The 18,843-nt window shown below is 46.4% G+C and overlaps 2 protein-coding genes across 2 annotated transcripts; one reads left to right on the top strand and one right to left on the bottom strand.

Annotated features, from left to right (window-relative positions):
* Positions 1-8,095: 8,095 nt before the first annotated feature.
* On the bottom strand, positions 8,096-10,716 carry LOC107194404. The gene is made up of 4 exons (XM_015584024.1): positions 10,585-10,716; positions 10,037-10,223; positions 9,237-9,411; positions 8,096-8,249 (listed from the first exon to the last, which is right to left on the bottom strand). The coding sequence occupies exons 1-4, from the start codon at positions 10,714-10,716 to the stop codon at positions 8,096-8,098; spliced, it is 648 nt and encodes a 215-aa protein (XP_015439510.1).
* Positions 10,717-13,859: 3,143 nt separating this feature from the next.
* Positions 13,860-18,484, top strand: LOC107194403. The gene is made up of 5 exons (XM_015584022.1): positions 13,860-13,864; positions 14,263-14,389; positions 14,592-14,788; positions 15,060-15,167; positions 18,349-18,484. Exons 1-5 carry the CDS (start codon positions 13,860-13,862, stop codon positions 18,482-18,484), a joined length of 573 nt encoding a protein of 190 aa, XP_015439508.1.
* Positions 18,485-18,843: the final 359 nt, after the last annotated feature.

Here is an 18,843-nt window from a genome sequence, read left to right as displayed (position 1 = left end):
GGGTTAGAAAACACATTGGATGCTGCGAAAAAAATGATGCAGCAGTCGCAAGTGCGACAAAGGTGACGAGAAGGTTGGCAACGAGCTTTTCTTCTTATTTAAAGAGACTCGAGCCCAACATTCGACGTATTCGGGTATTCTAATCGGACCGCAGCCCGAGTAACTCGGTTCGTTTGAAGCAAACCAACTCCGTGAATGCTGAGGATTCTTTAATTTCGGATTCCGACGAGAACCGCCGGGCAGAACTCGACGATTGCTGCGGGTACTTTTAGGGAAATGAAACTCGGGACCGGGAAAGCTCGCGGTGGAATGCTCGCGGAAGCCGGCGAAGTTAAGAAATGCTTTCACGGCAGCTCCCGACACCTCGAGAAACGGCGGTCCGTTCGAAGAGATGAATTTTAGGCATCGCTTCAAGACAATCTAGCTTTGAACCCAGCCACGCTACGGGAATTTAGCCTTTTTGGACGAATCGCGACGTACGCAGCCGTAACGATATTATTAAATTAGAATTGATCACGCAGAAACTTTATTATTGATAATTTTGAATACCGTACAGAATTATAAATTGATGAGTGTAGGACGTCGAGCGGGGGGAAAATAATCCGACAAGTATTAAGTAATTGAGTCGTTTATTTTGTATTGTTCGACGGATCGAGACATTCGTTCTTTATAACTCAATGCTTTCTCTTCCTCTCACACACACGCATAAATGCTGTTTTCAAGTTCGCCTGGTGGCTATCGGCGTTCTCTTTTAGGGTGGGATCGGTCCTTAGTATCGACGCTGAAACGCAAAGTTTGCCAAAACGCAAGGGTTCGTCGACGTTGTCTGCTCGACAAAGCCACGCGCCGATCCGCTCTTCTGTGACACTCGATCTGATTGCGGCACGTGCGGTTCCTGTGACCCTCGGCTCTGCTGGGGCACGCGTACATTTCTTACACACGTAAAGAATTGGAAAACTGTGTCGGTCGATACGCAAGAATTCATCGTTGAACGAAGTCGGTTAATTTCAGGTTCCTCTTGGTTATATGCACGCTGTGTTCTTAAACGAAATTGATCGATCCCTAAAGAACTTCGTCATTTTCATCGCATAACCTTTACTCAGTGTTCGGCAAGTTCTCCGAAATGAAAGGTGCCTCGAGGTTTGAAAGGATCGCGAGACGCATCCGTTGGAACGGATACCTATTTATGTATGTATAACACATATCTCGGATACGTTATCGCGACCCGTTAACGAGGGGAATTCGCAGAGGCGTGGCATAGGTGCGTCCCTGCATTTACCATAAATCCAGATTTTCGGTCTAGCCTCACGAAATCACCGTGGAAAACACGTCGAGCAGACTTCTGGGGCATTCTGGATAAAGGGCGTGGCAGCTTTCCCCCGACGACACCTGCTCGCCCAAATGCTCGGCCGCTCGGTACTCCCTGTCCCCGTACTCCTCGTACTCTTCTACGGTGCTGGAAGGCCTGGAATTCCACGGAATTCACGTACAGGTTGAAAAATTAGAATCGGTCGTTCGCTAGCGCGAGAGATCGGAGTGCCACCCGTGGCAGGAGAAACGGGGCGGAAAAGAATTCGGGGGGCCGCGCGTGGCTCCCGTTCGTGGGATCAATAACGCGAACGAATACGCGAGAAACCCGCCAAGTTATTTCGCGCCCCTGCCTCGTCCCCTCCCGTTCCGTTCTGTTTCGTTCTGTTCGTTAATTGCTCCCGCGTTTCGCGAACGTTGCGTTGTTTAATCCTTCGACACCCCCGCGGCGGCGACGATCACGGCGACGGTGTCGTTCTATCGCGATCCGCTGTTATTCGTTATTTCATCGGTACGTTGATTTACCGTCGCTAGCTGGAAATTTTCGACGTAATCAAGACTCGCGAAGCATCATCTACTTACTACTGATCGAATTAGTACTCACTTGAACAAGACTTGCAATAGTTGCCCCAATAAACCGAGTTTGTCGTCGAAGGGCGCGGACGCAGCTTCGCAGATAGACTTCATCAAGCACGCCTTTCCCTCGAAACCGTACAGTCCCACCGCTTTTTCCAGAATCCTGTATATGCTCCATCTGCTATTCTCCGTTCGAGAATAGAAGACCCCGGGTTCGGTGAAGTCCGAGGCATTGCTGGGCATGGTGTAGGTGATTTTTGCGAAGTAACCGACGATCACGCTTTCGCGGTCCAGTTGCAACGGTGTACCCAGGCCGAAGATCAGCTGCCGACACGGTAAAATAAATTGTCGCGGGTTTATTCGGCTAGTTTCCTTCGTGTCTGAGAAATCATTACGGTTTCGTTGGAGAATTAGCAAGAGAAAATCCAAAGAGTCGAAACACACGACCGCGTAGCATTGAAACGAATGATAAGAAGCTTAGAGACGCTTATTCCGTTTCGTATCTCGATTTCGCCAGGAGTTCATCTCTCCCAAAGTCCTTCACGGAACGTTTCCGCGAAATCCGTCGGCGGGCGCCCGACCATATGGATAACGGAGCCGCACGATTCGATCAGAAGAGTCGCGGTTATGGTGGTTATTCGAAGGGGACGTAGAGTTCGAAGAGGAAATTGGATGAACCGAGATGGGATCGGGTTAAGATCCCGCAGTGTCCGCGTGTCCGAGTGTTCCGGTACCTACTGGAAACGAATCGAAAAACCTTCTTCCCGCGTATCTCGACCACGTTTTCGCGAAACCGAGATATTTAGAGATCCCTGTGACGTTTTTATCAGCCTAGAAAAATCACTCGGGGAGTTCACATTTCTTGTCACAGCGAAGCAGATATATCGTTTAGATGAAGCTGATGATGATGATGATGATGATGATAACAATATCCGTCCGTTAACGGAAAAAATGAAACAAATCTGGTCCCAAGATAAAGTTACAAATATAATAGCCATTATAATCTTAGCAACCGGCATTACCCAAAAGATTACAGAGCAGCCTACGCACGGTAGATGATATCATCACAGACATATGTATTAGATTACCCTACTAAAAGCAGTAGAAAAGTAGTCATGAACGATACATGGTTACTCACACGAAATTTCTTCAACACCCAACAAATAGATAAATGGTTAACAATAATTCTGCACTTAACTTAAATTCCGGGACAATCCCCGAGGAAAGAAAGAGGAATAATAATAATAATAGCAACAACAAGGATAGTCGTAAATGGGAAAAAGATTTTATTAACTCGCACACAACAAGCGGAGGATATTTGTAGATTTTTGCGCGTCGTGATTGCATCCAGATTAGAGCGACCGTGCAGCTAGGATCGGAACGGTGTATCGGTGGTCCTCTGCGTGTATCGATCTCGATTGGCAGCGGGCCGACGCTCGATGCAAAAACGCTTTACGCCCTTCCACCGAACCCTCCGCGAATCTCGTTAAACTGTCCTCCCCAGACGCGCGGCCCGAAACGATTCTCCGTGGAAATTCGCGGTTTTATCGAAAATTCATACCGGGCCATGATGCCGCGTGCACGTGTGCATGAATATGTATGTGTAGGAAGGCGGGTACGCAGCCACGGCTTGGCACACGTGTGCACAGGATAGGGTATATCCACCTGGCGCAGAAATTGGATCACCCCTGAAAGGTCAGGTGGAACGCGTTATCCGCGATACAGGCCCCGGAAGATGGAAATCGAAACACGTTCGCAGTCTTCCGGGATAGGTTATTACTCGCTGCCTCTCGATAATTGCGCTCTCAATGAACAAAATCGACTTTTGACCACACGGCTCGTCGATGGTCATTCACTCGACGTTCGACGATCTCGAACTTTTTCTTTGCTATTCCTACGCGAGTCACCGCGATTGCTCGATGGATTTTAAACAGCGAGCGACTATGGTAGTCAACGCAACGTTATTAATAATATTAATAGGTGCTCGAAGTTTGGAAATCGATCGTTTCGGGGAATCGTGTCGACAAAAATCGAATCGCTCGAAAGAAACTCCTGGTAGACAACCCCGATTCAAGTCTTTGCGGGACTACCCGGCCCATCCACCAAACTCTTCAACCGCGCCAAGTTGAATCCAGTGGTTCAAGCTGCGAAACGGCCGATTCAATTGGAGATTCTGTGAGCTCCTGGTCACGGCCTTGTAAATCCTATCAAACCGCGAGCGAGCGAGCGCTGTTGTAATCCGAACGGCGACCATTTCCAAGCACAGTGGATGGAAAATTGGACGAGCGTCGGACATGTGGCCCGGCCAGGAATTATTCAAGAAGCGGGTGCAGTGTAAACGGCGCGGCGAGGCGAACGGTTCTATGGGAACCGCTCCGACCAGAACGTTTCTCTTTCGGCATAATTGAGCGAACGGATATTAATCAGCCATGAATTCGTGGCGAATACCGAGGAATCTTTTCTGGCCAACATCCCCGCGAAGCTATTCAAATACTTGCTCCCGTGTAGATCGACGACTAAGAATAGGACGAGAAGAAATCAAAGGAAGAGATATTATGCTAGAATTCGCGAAATTTTGCCGGACAAAGAAGATTAGAGATAACTCCTACCGCACTGTTCGTTCACGTCACAGCCCCATCTTTCTAATGTTTGTTGGAAAATTCATGAATTCGAGTATAGTTCGGTAATGTAAATGGAAAATGGTTATTCGATTGAATATTTTCGGAAATAAATCGGAACGCGTAGAACAAAACAAACGTTCAATCGACATTGAAATCGATCGGTTTGCCCTCCGAACGTTTCCATGAAAATCTTGGGTAGAGCGAGCATGCAACGAACGGACGCAAACCTTCCCATTTTTCCGATACCGCGTATATATCCAGCAATTCCTCTCAAGAGCCGGAAGAAAAGCCAGAAGCCAATTGCGAGCACTTGAACGACGCGCGACTGAATCCTCGATTGGCCGCAGAGACGGTTCATTACCCTCGTCAAGCGCAATCCGTGACTATACGTACCAGCAGCTGCGAGGGATCAGGGAAAACAAGAGTCCTGGCCGACCGCGAGAGACTTCGAGGGAGTTCGATCGGGCTCATCGTCCCGTTGTTCGTCGTGAAATCGTCGTTATCGCCATCGTCATCACGGTCCTCGTTCTTCAGGGTCTGCACCAAACACCCCGACAGGCAAACGAGCAACAGCGTCAAGAAGACACTTGTCCCAGTCATTGGAGCAGCTTCACAAGCCCCGAGTGACAGAATAGTCGCGAAGCAAGTTGAAACGAAACTAAAAACTTCCTCGAACCGAACGCTCAACGAAATTTTACGAACTGAAAAATCGTTGTTACAGCGACAACGGACGGCGTTCGGATGACATTGGTCCATCGAGAAGTAACTGTAAAGATACCGGTCCCGCTGTAATTCGCGAAATAATAGGCGTCAATATTTAATCGGAAGACAGACTCCTCGAACCGGTTTGCTCGTTCAATTGGCTGATTCACACCGATGAAGGCTGCTAACTCGAGGATAGGACTTTGGTCAACGGGAAACCTCGTTAACGCGGCTGGTTCTAAAAGGACTGGCACGTTGGTCTTTGATTAGTCTTCGTTTGGGTTTCGAATTTAGCTCGTCCGTGAGAATACCTACGAGTTCTTTGATTCTTGCTACGACTGTATTATTCCCGGAGATTGAACGGCTGATTTTGTCAACGCGTCTCCGGTTGGGATACACTCTATGTATGTAAGCTTCGGCTAGGAATTAAGTCACAGATCGTAATAACCAAAAAAGTACTTTATTATAATAGAATTGAAGAAAAGGAAAGAAACAAATAATAATTAATAAGGTTAAGAAAATCCGATGCTCGAGCTGTTGCGACGCTGAAACCCAACTGATTTGCTTCCTGCTCGATTCCTCCTACGCATTCGCTTCTCTTTTGTTCATCACTCAACTCCATGCACCGTGCAGAATTTCTATGATTCCTAATTTGAATATTAAATATTCAATCTTAAATCTACCGTTCATCGCCATACTTCTTGTACAATATGTACGTACCTACAATAGCGTACCGATCTCAGGGACCAAAAACGGACCTTCTCGAGAAGGTTCTCTCGGGTCGGGTATCTGGCTCGCGACCCGCAATTTCGAAACAAGGTGAAACCTTCGCGAAGCGCCTGGCAGTCTACAAGACCGGCATTAAATTGAATTACAACCTCTGAATGGCCGTCGTAAAACTCTAGCTCGTTATGTACACGAATCTTTTCCCCGCGAACGCGGCCACGCATACCCGGTTTCATCTATGTGGGTTAAACGATGTCCATTTGTCGTTCCTTATCCGCCTGGCCGAGTCGCTCGAGCAGGAAATCGAAAGCTTGTACCGCGACTGGGGCGTTTCGGTCGGCGAAACGATCGATGGGTGGATCGAGGGAATCGACGACGATACCGTGATAACATTTCTTTAAAGTGCGAAACACTTTCGGTGATCTTTTCGCGACGCTAAACGAACGTCCTCGAGCTTTGGTATGCATGAAACTGCTTTATTGGATACGATGCGACGCGCGAGCACGTATACAGCCGGTATTAAATTTTCGCGGCAATTTTTCTCATCGATAACCTGCAACGATGGTATTTGCGGCCGGACCCTAAACGACCTGAAAATCATGGAACTTGCGAGAGAGTGGTACAGAAACGTTTTGTATCTAGGTATCCGTTTCGAGTTCGAAAACACGAGTTTTTCCAACTTCTCGACACGCACAACTAACTTTCTCTCTGGCAGCTAGTTCTATAAAGTAAAGTCTCTGGGGTGGTAATTAATTTCGGGTCGGTTGTTGGCCTGTATATAGACAAACTCGAAAGCCTTTTCAAGCGACGAAAAAACCGTTTGGAACTCTGGAAATCTGCACCGCGTAATCTACGGTGAAAAACACTCGTCAACTTGCAATTTCGTTAGGAGTAATGCCACAGCCGGAGGTTCGGGATAAGTACCTAGGTGCCTGTTAAATGGATAGGAACCTTTTTACATTTTCGGTCCAGTCATCCTTGTATACATAGTCTTGATTCGAGAAATGTACATCGCGGTCGTGATTCTTGCGAACCCAATACCTACTAGCTTGCTATGAGCAGAACGAATCGGAAACTCGAATCGGTGGAACAGGAAGAAGCTGTCGAGCCGATGATTCTCGAAACTTTCTATAAAATCATGGGAATTTTTGTATCGAAAAAATACGAACAAAATATGGAATAAAATTTGTTCATTTAAAGCTTAATTTTCGAGAAAATCGATTTTGAAAATCTGCTCGATACAGGGGCAATTGAATAGGACTGGATTAACGTTCGAAGTCGATTTTCTCGAAAACTAAGCCCTAAATGACCAAATTTTATTCTTATTTTTTCATAAGGAATCACCTCGTACCTGCTTGTACATGTTATTAGACTGCACCCTGTATGTGCGTATACCCACGTATCTACATCGTCGAGTTGGTAATTTTAGCGCGTCTAGAGTATCATCGACGATTACCTGGTGTTGCGAGAGCGAGAAAAAACGTAGAGATACCGCTTGGGAACGGGGTGGATAGAACGATGGAACAAAGAGAGACAGAGAGGCCGCGAAGCTCAAAGGTTTCGGCCTCGGTGGCGTTGTAACGACGCGGAAGTAAAATCGTATATTGTCGGCCCGTGTTAATTACCGCGAACGGCTCTGCCCTGGAAAACCATTCTTTCTTTCTCTCCACTCTTCACTCTCCACGGTCTCTTTCTCTCTTTCTCTCTCTGGTTCACCCAACGGTTCTCTCGGTCACCGGCGCGGTGGAGTCACAGGCCATTTTTTTCCCCTGCTCTGCTTCTTCTACGCCCTCTATAAATTTCAACTGGAGTATTTTCTCTTTTACGTGTACCTGTTATTGAACGAGAGAACTGCCAATAACGCCGGATAACTGCGTCACGTTTCGCCTCGAGACCCCGTTCACCCTCGCCGCTTCCATTCCCGGACCTTCCTTCCGCGCGTCCTTTCTTCCCTTGATATTTCTAATATCGTACGACATCGGGACACATAAATTACCCGCCGGGTTTCGATATAGTGTTTCGTTTCAGCCGCAGCTTGCCGCGGGACTTCGGTCGACTTTTCTCTGGACGCGTTGCTGTTTCCTATGGGGAGTACGTTAACGAGTCGCTAAGAGTCTTTTCTAGGCGTTTATTTTGTATTGTACAATCGAGTAACGACTAAATCAGTCATGGACTTCCGTGAAGTATTCCAAAGGGCTCGACGTGCATTCTGGAAACAACCTGTCGCAGCTTCGAATTTCTCGTCGGCCCATGATTTCAGCAGCACGATATAATCGATCGAAATCGGTCCTGAAAGGCTCGAAGGTGGTGGACGGCCTGAAAGACGAGAGAAATTATACACCCTATTGGCTGAAACTTACGTTCCCGTTGGTCCGCAATACGTTGCTAATGCTCTAGTAATGCGTTGGTAATTCGATGGTAATGGGGTGGTAATGCAACGCAGAGTTGACGTGAACTGAACGAGGATGTGGTGTCTCCGGTAGGAGACACGCACAAGTACATACAGTGAGTGTAAAAAGTATTCGTACACCCTTTAAAACGGAACAACTCTTTTAAAATTGGTCCAAATGACTTGAGTTTTTTTGTGAAGTTAGAGACATTATATTTACTAAATGATGTGAAAATAAAAATTTGAAAATGTTGCAATTGGTCCGAATCGCGAAGAAAATATTAAAGGTCGTGTTTTACAACTTTTTAATCTGAGGCTATAATGAAAATTTAATAAATACATATCGAAGATTTATGTTAGTTATGTACATACTGAAACTTTCATTGAAATCGGTTAATACAGAAACGAGCGACAGACATCAAAAGATGTGAGAATTGTTAGATTTACTACAGTTGTAGATCGAAAGTCGGGAAAAACTGCGATTTTCAACATTTTTAATCGTTTGTATCTCGTAGCAACGTTAACCAATTTTGATGAAATTTTCAAAATGTATATAACTAACATAAATCGTCGTTATGTATTTATTAAATTTTCATTATAGCCGCAGATTAAAAAGTTGTAAACCACGACCTTTAATATTTTCTTCGCGATTCGGAGCAATTGCAACTTTTTCAAATTTTTATTTTCACATCATTTAGTAAATATAATGTCTCTAACTTCACAAAAAAACTCAAGTCATTTGGACCAATTTTAAAAGAGTCGTTCCGTTTTAAAGGGTGTACGAATACTTTTTACACCCACTGTAAATGTATGTATCTAGTTTGCCGACAGCTTTCTTTACATTGTTCTCTGTTTGCCCGCTAAACAAGTGTCGTTACCGATTGACCGAGGAAATAACAGGAAAATATACTCACGTAAGGAGAAGATGAACGAATTGAGAAGTAAGACTGTGAACGCCGGTGAAGGGCATCGCGGACGCCTCGCAGATGGCTCTGAGAAGGCAGGCTTTCCCAGACCGCGTGTCGCCAAGGACCGACTCGAGAATTTCGTAAATTTCCCACCTGGAGATGACACGCGCCTCTTTGCCTGCTGGAAAATACTGCTGCTAAGAACAGGGAGAAGGGAAAAAGCGACCAAAGGGTTTCCAAGCGAATAGAAGAGAGTTAACGGATAAAGAAAAGACGCTTTCGGGCGTTGTGCTCGGTAATGGCGTCATAAGGCACGCAACAAAAGTAGTCTCGTTAATATGTAAAGGCAGAGGATTTTCTTCGTATTCCGACACCCGAGCTTCGTTCCCTGACCCTTCCTAGCCGAGGTACACTAGCGCGGATTTAGAGGAATCGGATTGTTACTCCGAGATCCCCGTCCCTAGAGACTGGAAAGACGACGACTCTTGTCACTCGTAACACGAAATATTCACGGTATAAGAATAATATGATAATAACGTTATTGCATCATCGAATTGGATTGTATTTAAACGGTATACATACATTGTAGGTATATGTATATATACGAGAAAACGAATGAAGGGCTATACCTACATACATACGTGTATATAAGAGAAGACTCAAATGTTCCCTACGTGATAAAAAAAAAAAAGAAAAGAAGAAAACGTAATAACACAAAATGAAATCCAAGCGGTTGAAAAGGTGAAAGTTAAATTGAAATAGAAGATATAAAAATAAAGTGGCAGGAAGCAAAGAAATCATAGTACCTTGGTGAACCAGCGAGGGGTCGTCGTTCTCGTTGGCTTCGACACTGCGGCTGATCGATCTGTCATACCGAACGTATGAATCCGTCAAGTAGGAGGCGTTATAGGGCAGGACGTAATTAAATTTCATCACATATCCGATAATCAGGCTGACGTCGACTTCCATAGGTAAACCGAGGCCGAGGATTAACTGGAACGGTTTTCAAATACACGAAGGTGTCATCGATCGTTTATGATAACCGCCAATCGAATCCCAACTGCCAGGCGCGTTCGCGACTGACATTCAACCGGACGAAATTAGATCGGGAACTATAGGCAGGGCAGATGCGGAACTGGGGTGTGCAAGCGGCAATTTCGGGATTTCCGAGCGCGAGAGACATTTACGGTGTAATCGAGAGCTCGGGCTGAATCGTGTTCACATAAAATCCTGCAATTCGCCGGTCGACAACGGCGCGGCGCGTCTCAATTTTCAAATGTTTTCACGAGAAACACGCGAATCGTGTTCGAATCGCTGTTCAAGGGAATAACACGAAACACCGATTCCCAAATACCTGTACTTTCGTCGGCGCTATGTCTCCTGGTTTCGGGAAGACCAGGAACCTCTTGTTCCTCTCGCGGATCAAACTACTCGAAGAATCGTAAAACGAAGCGAACAGAACCGAGAAAAGGAATACACGGTGCATGTTTGTCGTCTGAACGAACGAGCTGCGTCCACTCGACGGACTATCGGCGAAGGCTTCGGGACGCGCGAACGTAGACACCGGGACTCGTTAATGGCTGCAATTGGTTCGTTATCGCGAGTCGAGCGAATAATGAACCGAGTTCAATCGCAGTTCCCGTTAACATCGCGAAGGCTGACCTGGAGAGATGGACAGGTTGCATTGAAATACTGCAGCCATTGTACGTCAAGCCACGTTACCTACCTTCGGTGAATTTAATACGACGATCGGTTTCTAGTCATGTGTAGGTATATACGCGTAAATTTATAGAGCGTGACTTCAATTAACGTGATTCAACATCGAGCCAATTAATGGACTGGAAGCACACCAGGATTTTATCCGGGTCGAGGGGAGTGGATACGCAAAAGAAAAGCTGGCGAACGCAGGTATTCGTTCCGAGCTTAAAACTGCCTCGAGGACGAACAGATAAGACAAAGATCACGATGAAGAGTCGAAAGGTCTAAAAGCGGGTTTAATTGGGAAGCCGATCTTATCGTAGATTCTACCGGGTGAGACCGTTCCCGATGGATTCACGAGCATCGTCGCTGCCCGCGCGCGGCTCTTTTCCAAAATGTATCGTCGCGCGACATTCGCATTATTCGGTTCATACATTAGGTTCGGCCTCTCGCGGGCCGACCCGTCCGCTGCGATCGTAAATCTTCTTAACAACGGGCCGCAAAGACACAGGAGAGGAATATATCCTCCGTCTAGCAGAGTACCCTGGGGATTGATACGGACGGAGACCGAAATCGCTGAGAATTCCCACGAATAACCGGTCCATGGGAGGAACGTGTCGAGGGTAACGGGGAAAAAACTAGGCCTGGTGCGGCGATTATCGCGACCGGCAGCCTTCGATGTGCTCGTTGGAAAATGGAACGGAGCTACTACTCGCGATTTAGAAGAGGTTCAGGGTGATCGGTCGACGCGACTGTCTCGAGGGACTGCAAAAGAACGCGGTGAAGATAAATAAGTATTCGGGGCTCGTGAACGAGGTTCGTCGCGGAGATGCCGACTGGATCCTGTTCGCACCTCGGTACCATTTCGTCCGCCGGGCCGGTTACCCTGGTTCATTCATCTTTTCTCAGTCCGATGAACGCTTTCACGGTTCCAGCTGCGAATCCAGTTTATTTCAGCGACAATTTATTCCCATCTGGACGGGAAAACCGAGAAATAGCACTTTACTTTCCCCTCCGGAAATAGTTCTTTTCCTGAAACGCGGGGAATAGGGGGGGGGGGAGAGAATCGCGTGTTCCGCCGATTCGGGAACCGGTTTAAACCGTCCGAGTAGGACGATAAATTTTCCGGAATATGTTACGATTCCGAGATACCACCGTGCCGCGGTCGCCGATCGGGAAACCTCGAACATCCACGTTGTTTCCGCTCCCGAATTCTTATTGTTCAACTTTTCGAACTTATCGAACGTTTTCGCGTCACGGATGAGAACAAGGTGTTTAAATATTGCGCGCAAAGCGAACAGTGGGATTCGTTTCGTTCGAACGTATACAAGGTAAGTTCGAACTTGGAAATGGAACAGATTACGGGAACGGACACGAGAACGTTGAATTACAGTTCGGAATCCGGTACGGATCGTAATTTCGGATCGGCAAAGAACGCCTTTGAACAGATTTCTCGCGGTCCCGGAGGAGAGACCGACTCAGGGGACGTTACATCTCCGTCACTAAAATCAGAATAGCTCGTGCTCGGAGGGAAGATATAGGATAAACGACGAGAACCTAACGATGCGACGCGTTGCGCCGAAACACGAAATATTGTATAATATGTATACATATTCGAAGAGAATTTTACAACCCTATTCGGTGTTTCTGACTGTTCTGACTTGGAGCCGAAGAAACAAAAATCGGAACGAGAGAAGGATATGTGTTTTCCGAGGGAATGAATAAAATCCACGGAATACAGCGAGTCCGAGGTGAGCAACGTGGAAACTTTCGTATAGTTTCGTGCTCTTCCCTACTGCTCTGTACATTTGGCGATTTCGTGACACCATCTTACGAGGCAACTTTACGAGACACGGTGTTTTACCGGGACTTAAATAGAACTCACGTGTTGCAGTTGGTATACAGGGTGCGATCGAATAATCTGTACAAGCGGGTACGAGGTGATTCCTTATGAAAAAAACAAGAACAAAATATAGAATAAAATTTGTTCATTTAGGTTTAGTTTTCGTGAAAATTGACTTTGCAAAATTTACTCGATACGGGGGCAATTGAACAGGACTTGGCTAGCGTGTCTGTCCATTGCATTTCGGTTCTACTTATTACTACCGTGAATACACGCGTTTCAAATTAGCTTTCGAAGTCGATTTTCTCGAAAACCAAGCCTTAAAAGAACAAATTTTTCATCTTCCGACTCGCTTGTATATGTTATTCGGTCGCACCCTGTATACAATGGATACATATAATGATACGATACTATCGTATTAAAGTTGTTAAACAGACGCGCGCTCGCTGGGAACAGCTCGGTGCCCGACATGCCGTTGGCGTGTATCGATGCGAGCGAAAAAGGGAATTAGAAACGGGAATAATCTCGGTAAAGTGGGCTCATTTACGCATGCATGGCTTAACCACGGGCTCAGCATTTTCACCGCGACCCTCTCTCGTTTTTTCTGCTCGAGCCGATGCGACGCGACACGAAATTGCTAAAGTTGTTTAATTACCGCGACTATAGAGGGTACCTCAGCTGACTTGATCACCTCGAATAATGACGTAACGGTACACTTTCTGAAAATATTTAGGCGTGTAATTTAAGTGGCATCAAGGGACACATCTTATAAGGCACGTTTTTTTGTTTATGGTTTTGTTTATGGGTGGAGGCATTTCAGAGACAAATAATCACTGTATTAAATGCGAAGTGATCGAGTTAGGTGAGACACCCTGTATAGTCTCCGCGACATTCAACGTACGTATGGGATTACAATTGCTCAACCTTCCGTGCGTCAAAATTCGTTCATTAGCGGTTCTAGGTTCGAAGTTGTGTCAATTAACACCTCGAAACTGGTTTCTTCTCGTAGACGGACCCAGGCCTGGTTCGAACGCTTCTCAACAGTGTCTTTTACCCGAGGTTACGATCACGCGTTCTCTGGTTCAGGCATGCGGTACTATCGGGAAATACTTTTGTACGTTTCATAATTAAATGTTAATCGATACGATGCGATCGGGTCGCGACATAGGGGGCGAGGTTTACGCGGTAAAAGTTCTAAACTACGCGACGCCGTCTTTCAAATTTCCCAAATGAATTTCCACTTCGAGCTGGCAGAAGTTTTTATTTCGTTCGGTGCACATCGATATGTAATTTTGATTAAGACGCTTTCGTGCTCCCCGCGATGCATCCAAGACGTTAAACACTGGTATTGAACTCGTTCGAGTTTCTATTTACCCCACGCGTGTGAGGATTTTTACGCGTTCCTTTATCGAATCCTTTTTACGACGGGTTAGGCGAGTGTGTGTATGCGTGGTTTACTGTTTCCTACGGTAAGTGAACTTTTTTTTACAGGTTTTTCACGTTCAATCTGGCGTTGATACTCGACTCGGCTTATTCGAAGTCCTCGAATTCGGAGCTCGCTGAGATCCTACATCGACCGATCAGGGCTCTGACGTTTCCAGAGACAAGCGCTACTGGGGTACGTACATTTTCCTTCATTCTGGAACTCCCAGGATTACGAGAGCAACGGCTTCCCCGTTACGATCGGCCGATCATAGTTTCTCGTACAGCCGCTTCGATTACAGCCGCTGGAGTCTATTATACCTGTGCCAACGTATCCGATTGTAAAATATCGATCCATCCATCGAACACGAGTTAACGTGGGTGTCCTTGTTTCACAGCTGTTCATCGCACTGGCTGTGCCACTGGAAGATCCGTACAAATCAATCTCCATGGCGATGTTTTTCGAGGGAACGTACGGTTTGCCGACAAACGCGAGCGACGATTTCCTCTTTGCGGAAATCAACGCTGCAAGAAGGACGAGGAGGAGCCTGGACAGAGCGATCGTTTATGAGGTTCTGGAGAAGAAGTTTATCAGGTGAATTTTCGGTTCGAAACAAATCCGTCCTTCGCACTCACGCATCAATGTTTATTTCTCTGGTATATGGATCGTGTTTCGTTTTTCCGTGTCTCCGCGTGTTCCCTGAATCGCCCAGCGAAACGGTGTATTACGAGCGGACGAAACTGTTGCAACCGCGTACAACTGAAACGTACACGTAGATAGATGCAACGGCTGACCTAGAAGTCGTGTAGTGGGTCAGAGACGGTCTTATTTTATTTTTCACTTTGCCTCCCGACGTTCTGCGCAGCTACGGGTATCAGGGTCACGAGTGTCTGCTGAGGGCAATTTGCGAAACTTCGGAGCATCGCCTGACACACAACGGGCTCATCGGTGACATTCTGCATGTGATCTTCACGTAAGTTTCTCCTCTAGATTCTAGCGTTTCTTAATCCTCGCCCCGATAACAATCCCGCCTGTCCGGTTCATCCAACTCTGTTCTCTTTTCGGGGCAAAATTCGCGCGTCGCACGGCACCGAGAGCGCATTCAAAACGCGTCCAAACGTTCCCTCTCGAAGTCGCTCATCATGCCTGGGTCTACGACCTGAACCAAGCATTGTTCCGCGCGGAGCGTAACGCGGCAAAAGGACTCGGCTGGAAATTTCGTCGGCGCGACCTCCTTTCGCGGGCACGGCGAACAGGGCGAGCAGAGAAAAGAAGAGCCAGGCCTTTTTTCGGCCGGTCCAAGGCGGCGCAAATTGGAGTAGATACACACAGACCGTGTAGAAAAGCAAATTTGGTTTAGCTATCTCGCTTCTCCCTCGGACTGTCGGCGCTTCTTCGTTCCGGTGTGCGCGTACACGATACACCCGGGCCTCCTCTGTGTGCTCGCGCGAGCTTGTGGGTGGATAAACTCTCGAGTCAGGGACGTATGAATAAAAAAGAGGCCCCGCAGGCGGCTCGTGACGACGCATTGTCGTCGTCGTCGTCGTCGTCGTCCTCGCCGTCGTCCTCGTCGTCGACGATGTCCTATATCCTATTCGTCGGGGAATTTCCAAGCGGTTTCCTAGAGCTACGAGGTAGAAAATGGACTGGCCTGTCGGGGAGAAAATGGGTATTAGAACTAGGACCGCCGAGAACGTTCTTTCGTGACGTTTTGGATCATTTATGGTGCCGTGTCGCGACGACTGGTACCTCCGGTCGACGTTAATTCGTAATTTCGAATAGTAACGAGTTCCTCTAATTTCAAGGTAAATATATACCTATATGTATAGTTAGTCATTGAGAAAGATTAATAAATAGCGATACCTGAAGGCGATTGCGTAAACCAAACGTGCGTAAAGAAGGTGTTGTTATTTTATGTATTGTAGGTACATACATATGTAGGTGTGTATATGATCCATTGAAAGTAATTTAAAACCACACCATCGATCGATCGATCACCGTGCCTCGACGAACCAACGTCGAGTTTTATTAAATTTTTAGTCTCGTTACACGGTTACGATGTCCGCGGCGCAACACGGGCCACGATACAGAATGTACGTAGTAAATTATTATTGCTCCCTCCAGAAGGAACGTTTTAAAAGTTTTCTCGGCGGAAGGGAGCTCGCGGTGATTCACGAACGGAAAGCCGCGCTTCAACCGAGTGTACCGAGGAAAGAAAACACGACGGGCGTAGGAAGCGAGAGCGTGGAACGCGTTCCCGAGAAAAATAAAAATTGCAAATGAGTTTTGTTTTGCCGTTGAAGTTGTTATCGCGTCGAGAAGCGAGCAGGATGCACTGTCCTTCCTGGGAAATCCTTTCGGTCGGTCTCACGGGTAATTTAAGAGAATGGGTACGGGCTGAGGGGATACGAAAAAATCATCGGAACATCTTATTATACATTCCTTTTCTCTGTGGACGTTGGCATATTGAGTTGTCACGGAAAAAACGACACTCAACGAACGAATCGCGGTACCGCGGATTAGTGATGGGCACCATCGACTAAAAACTATCAACTTAGTCGATAGTAACCAACGACTACTTCCAGTCGATTAATTTTTTCAATCGTCGACTACTTTAGTCGCTTGAAGCGACTACTTTAGTCGATTAAATTTAGTCGCTTCAAGCGACTCGCTCGAACTATCGAGCTGTTGATCGCTATTGACTGGATCTTGATTATTTTCTTCGCGATGCTATGATATATATTTTTTTTTATGCATTACCAAGAACTGTGCAAATTATTGCTTATAACCTAATTGATGTTCATAAAAAATTTGAAGCAGTTAATTTCTTAAGTGCCAATATTAAATAGCTTACAAAAAATCAGTAATTGTTATACTTAAAAAATTAATAATTGTTAAAAAAAACTTGTTTACCACTTATATTTTTGAAATTCTATTTAAAAACTAATATATTTCTAAAAGGTAAATACACAATGATGCTGAAAAGTGACGACATAATCTATGCATAACCTATAAAGCAAAATTTCAGTCGATTAAAAACTATTGATTAAATAGTCGATAGTATGTTGCGACTAAATAGTCATTAGTCGATAGTTTAATTTAGTCGATGGTGCCCATCACTACCGCAGACGATCGGTGTCTGAATCGGTAGGAAAGAAATCTTCGTGATTCTTTCGAAAACGTTTGCCCTCGAAGCTGGCTCGTTTGTCTGTCCGTTGATACCGAAGGAGAGGAGTGAATTTTCAAGGAACAGAAAAGAATACTCGCGCGTTCAGGGGGTCTGAAAATCCCTGAAATCCCTCATAACGAAATTGTACAGTGTTTCATCGGCGTATCTTCGAAGGAGAACCGGCAATAAACCAAAAAGGAGCAAGAACCGCGTGGTTCCTATCTTTGGGGTTCTCTTGATTCGAAATAAAAGCGCGGAAACCCTCCGCAGGCACAGTGTTCTCGGTGACTTTTTTACGGCTGCGAAAGATACGCAAGACACATCGTCGTAGTGTGCCGCGAGCCCATTCGCGTAATCTGCCAGCGATGAAATCGAGAAACGATCGCCGGGCCGGCGTGAAAAAAAAAAAGAACGCGAAAGAATCCCGTTTATTTCCATCCAATTTTCCCGCGAACTCGCCGCGAACCCTCAATTACGTTCCCCCGGTTTTAACTGGAACGGGCAACATTGAATTCTCCGAGAGGTTCCAAGCTCGTCGAATGACCCAGAATTCCGTAAATTCAATTCTTGGATGAACCGTGACGATAGGCGAGTGGCGAAACAACGAAGGAAACGCGAAGGAAAGTTCGAGGCTTTCGAATTACCAGCCGATGCAATTGAATTTTATTCTTTCCCGCATCATTGTTAGTTCTTCTTTTCGTTTCTATTCCGCGGACGCGTCGCTATCCCCGAGTACCTTTCGATTCTCGAAATAGTCGAGCAACCTTAAATTGGCCAGAACCGAGAAAGCACCTCGCGATGGCCGACGATTTAATGGTCGTTCCTTAACGAGCCGTTTCGCGATACGCGAAGCTCGTTACCCTGGCCGTATCGCGACAAGAGAAACCTCCTTATTATCGTCCGGGACGGATGTATTGTTTGTATGTACGTATCTATGTATTGTATGTATGTACGTACGTATATACGGTGAACGCGTTGTTTTCAGACCGACAAGCTCGCGACACGAGGAACTGCCGGAGGACATTCTTCAAGCTGAAGTGGTCGGACGTAATGGAAGCTGCTCGAAGTACCAACCGCAGTGCCCCGTGGGACTCTTCGACTTGATTGGAGTCCTCGGCTGAGCCCTGAAAAACCACCGCGGTGCACCGTTGCGCTTCGACCGAGTAAACAGTTCGATTTCATGCCTCCGCATCGGCCGGCTGCTCTAGAACGCTCGAGGAGGACTCTGTATACATACATATACCGTCTTGGGTATACTCACCCGATCGATCCATCGATTCGCGTCTATCATTCGGCTCTTGCTGGAACGCGAATCAAACGGACACGAGTAGATAGTCTCTTTTAAGACGAGAAGATACTTCGAGCTCGCGAACGGTGATTTACGGTTGCCGAAACTTTTCGAAATCGGCTGAATTTCGGGATCGTCGTGACTGTAAAGTCCGCGGGAATTTCGACGCGTTCGAAGGTAAACTCGGATATT

The sequence above is a fragment of the Dufourea novaeangliae genome, unplaced genomic scaffold (genome assembly GCF_001272555.1).
Source record: "Dufourea novaeangliae isolate 0120121106 unplaced genomic scaffold, ASM127255v1 scaffold39, whole genome shotgun sequence".
Taxonomy (NCBI): domain Eukaryota; kingdom Metazoa; phylum Arthropoda; class Insecta; order Hymenoptera; family Halictidae; genus Dufourea; species Dufourea novaeangliae.
Note: the sequence above shows the minus strand (reverse complement) of the source record. Positions and strands in the feature narration are given on the sequence as shown.

Bases quoted from the DNA above. Each gene is read 5' to 3' on its own strand.
- LOC107194404 (XM_015584024.1), bottom strand. From the start codon at position 10,716: ATGCACCGTGTATTCCTTTTCTCGGTTCTGTTCGCTTCGTTTTACGAT. The intron at 10,224-10,584 runs GTATTTGGGAAT...AAACCGTTCCAG, and splicing joins TAGCGCCGACGAAAGTACAG to TTAATCCTCGGCCTCGGTTT. The intron at 9,412-10,036 runs GTACTATGATTT...AGTATTTTCCAG, and splicing joins CCCCTCGCTGGTTCACCAAG to CAGGCAAAGAGGCGCGTGTC.
- LOC107194403 (XM_015584022.1), top strand. The intron at 14,390-14,591 runs GTACGTACATTT...CTTGTTTCACAG, and splicing joins CAGAGACAAGCGCTACTGGG to CTGTTCATCGCACTGGCTGT. The intron at 15,168-18,348 runs GTAAGTTTCTCC...CGTTGTTTTCAG, and splicing joins ATTCTGCATGTGATCTTCAC to ACCGACAAGCTCGCGACACG.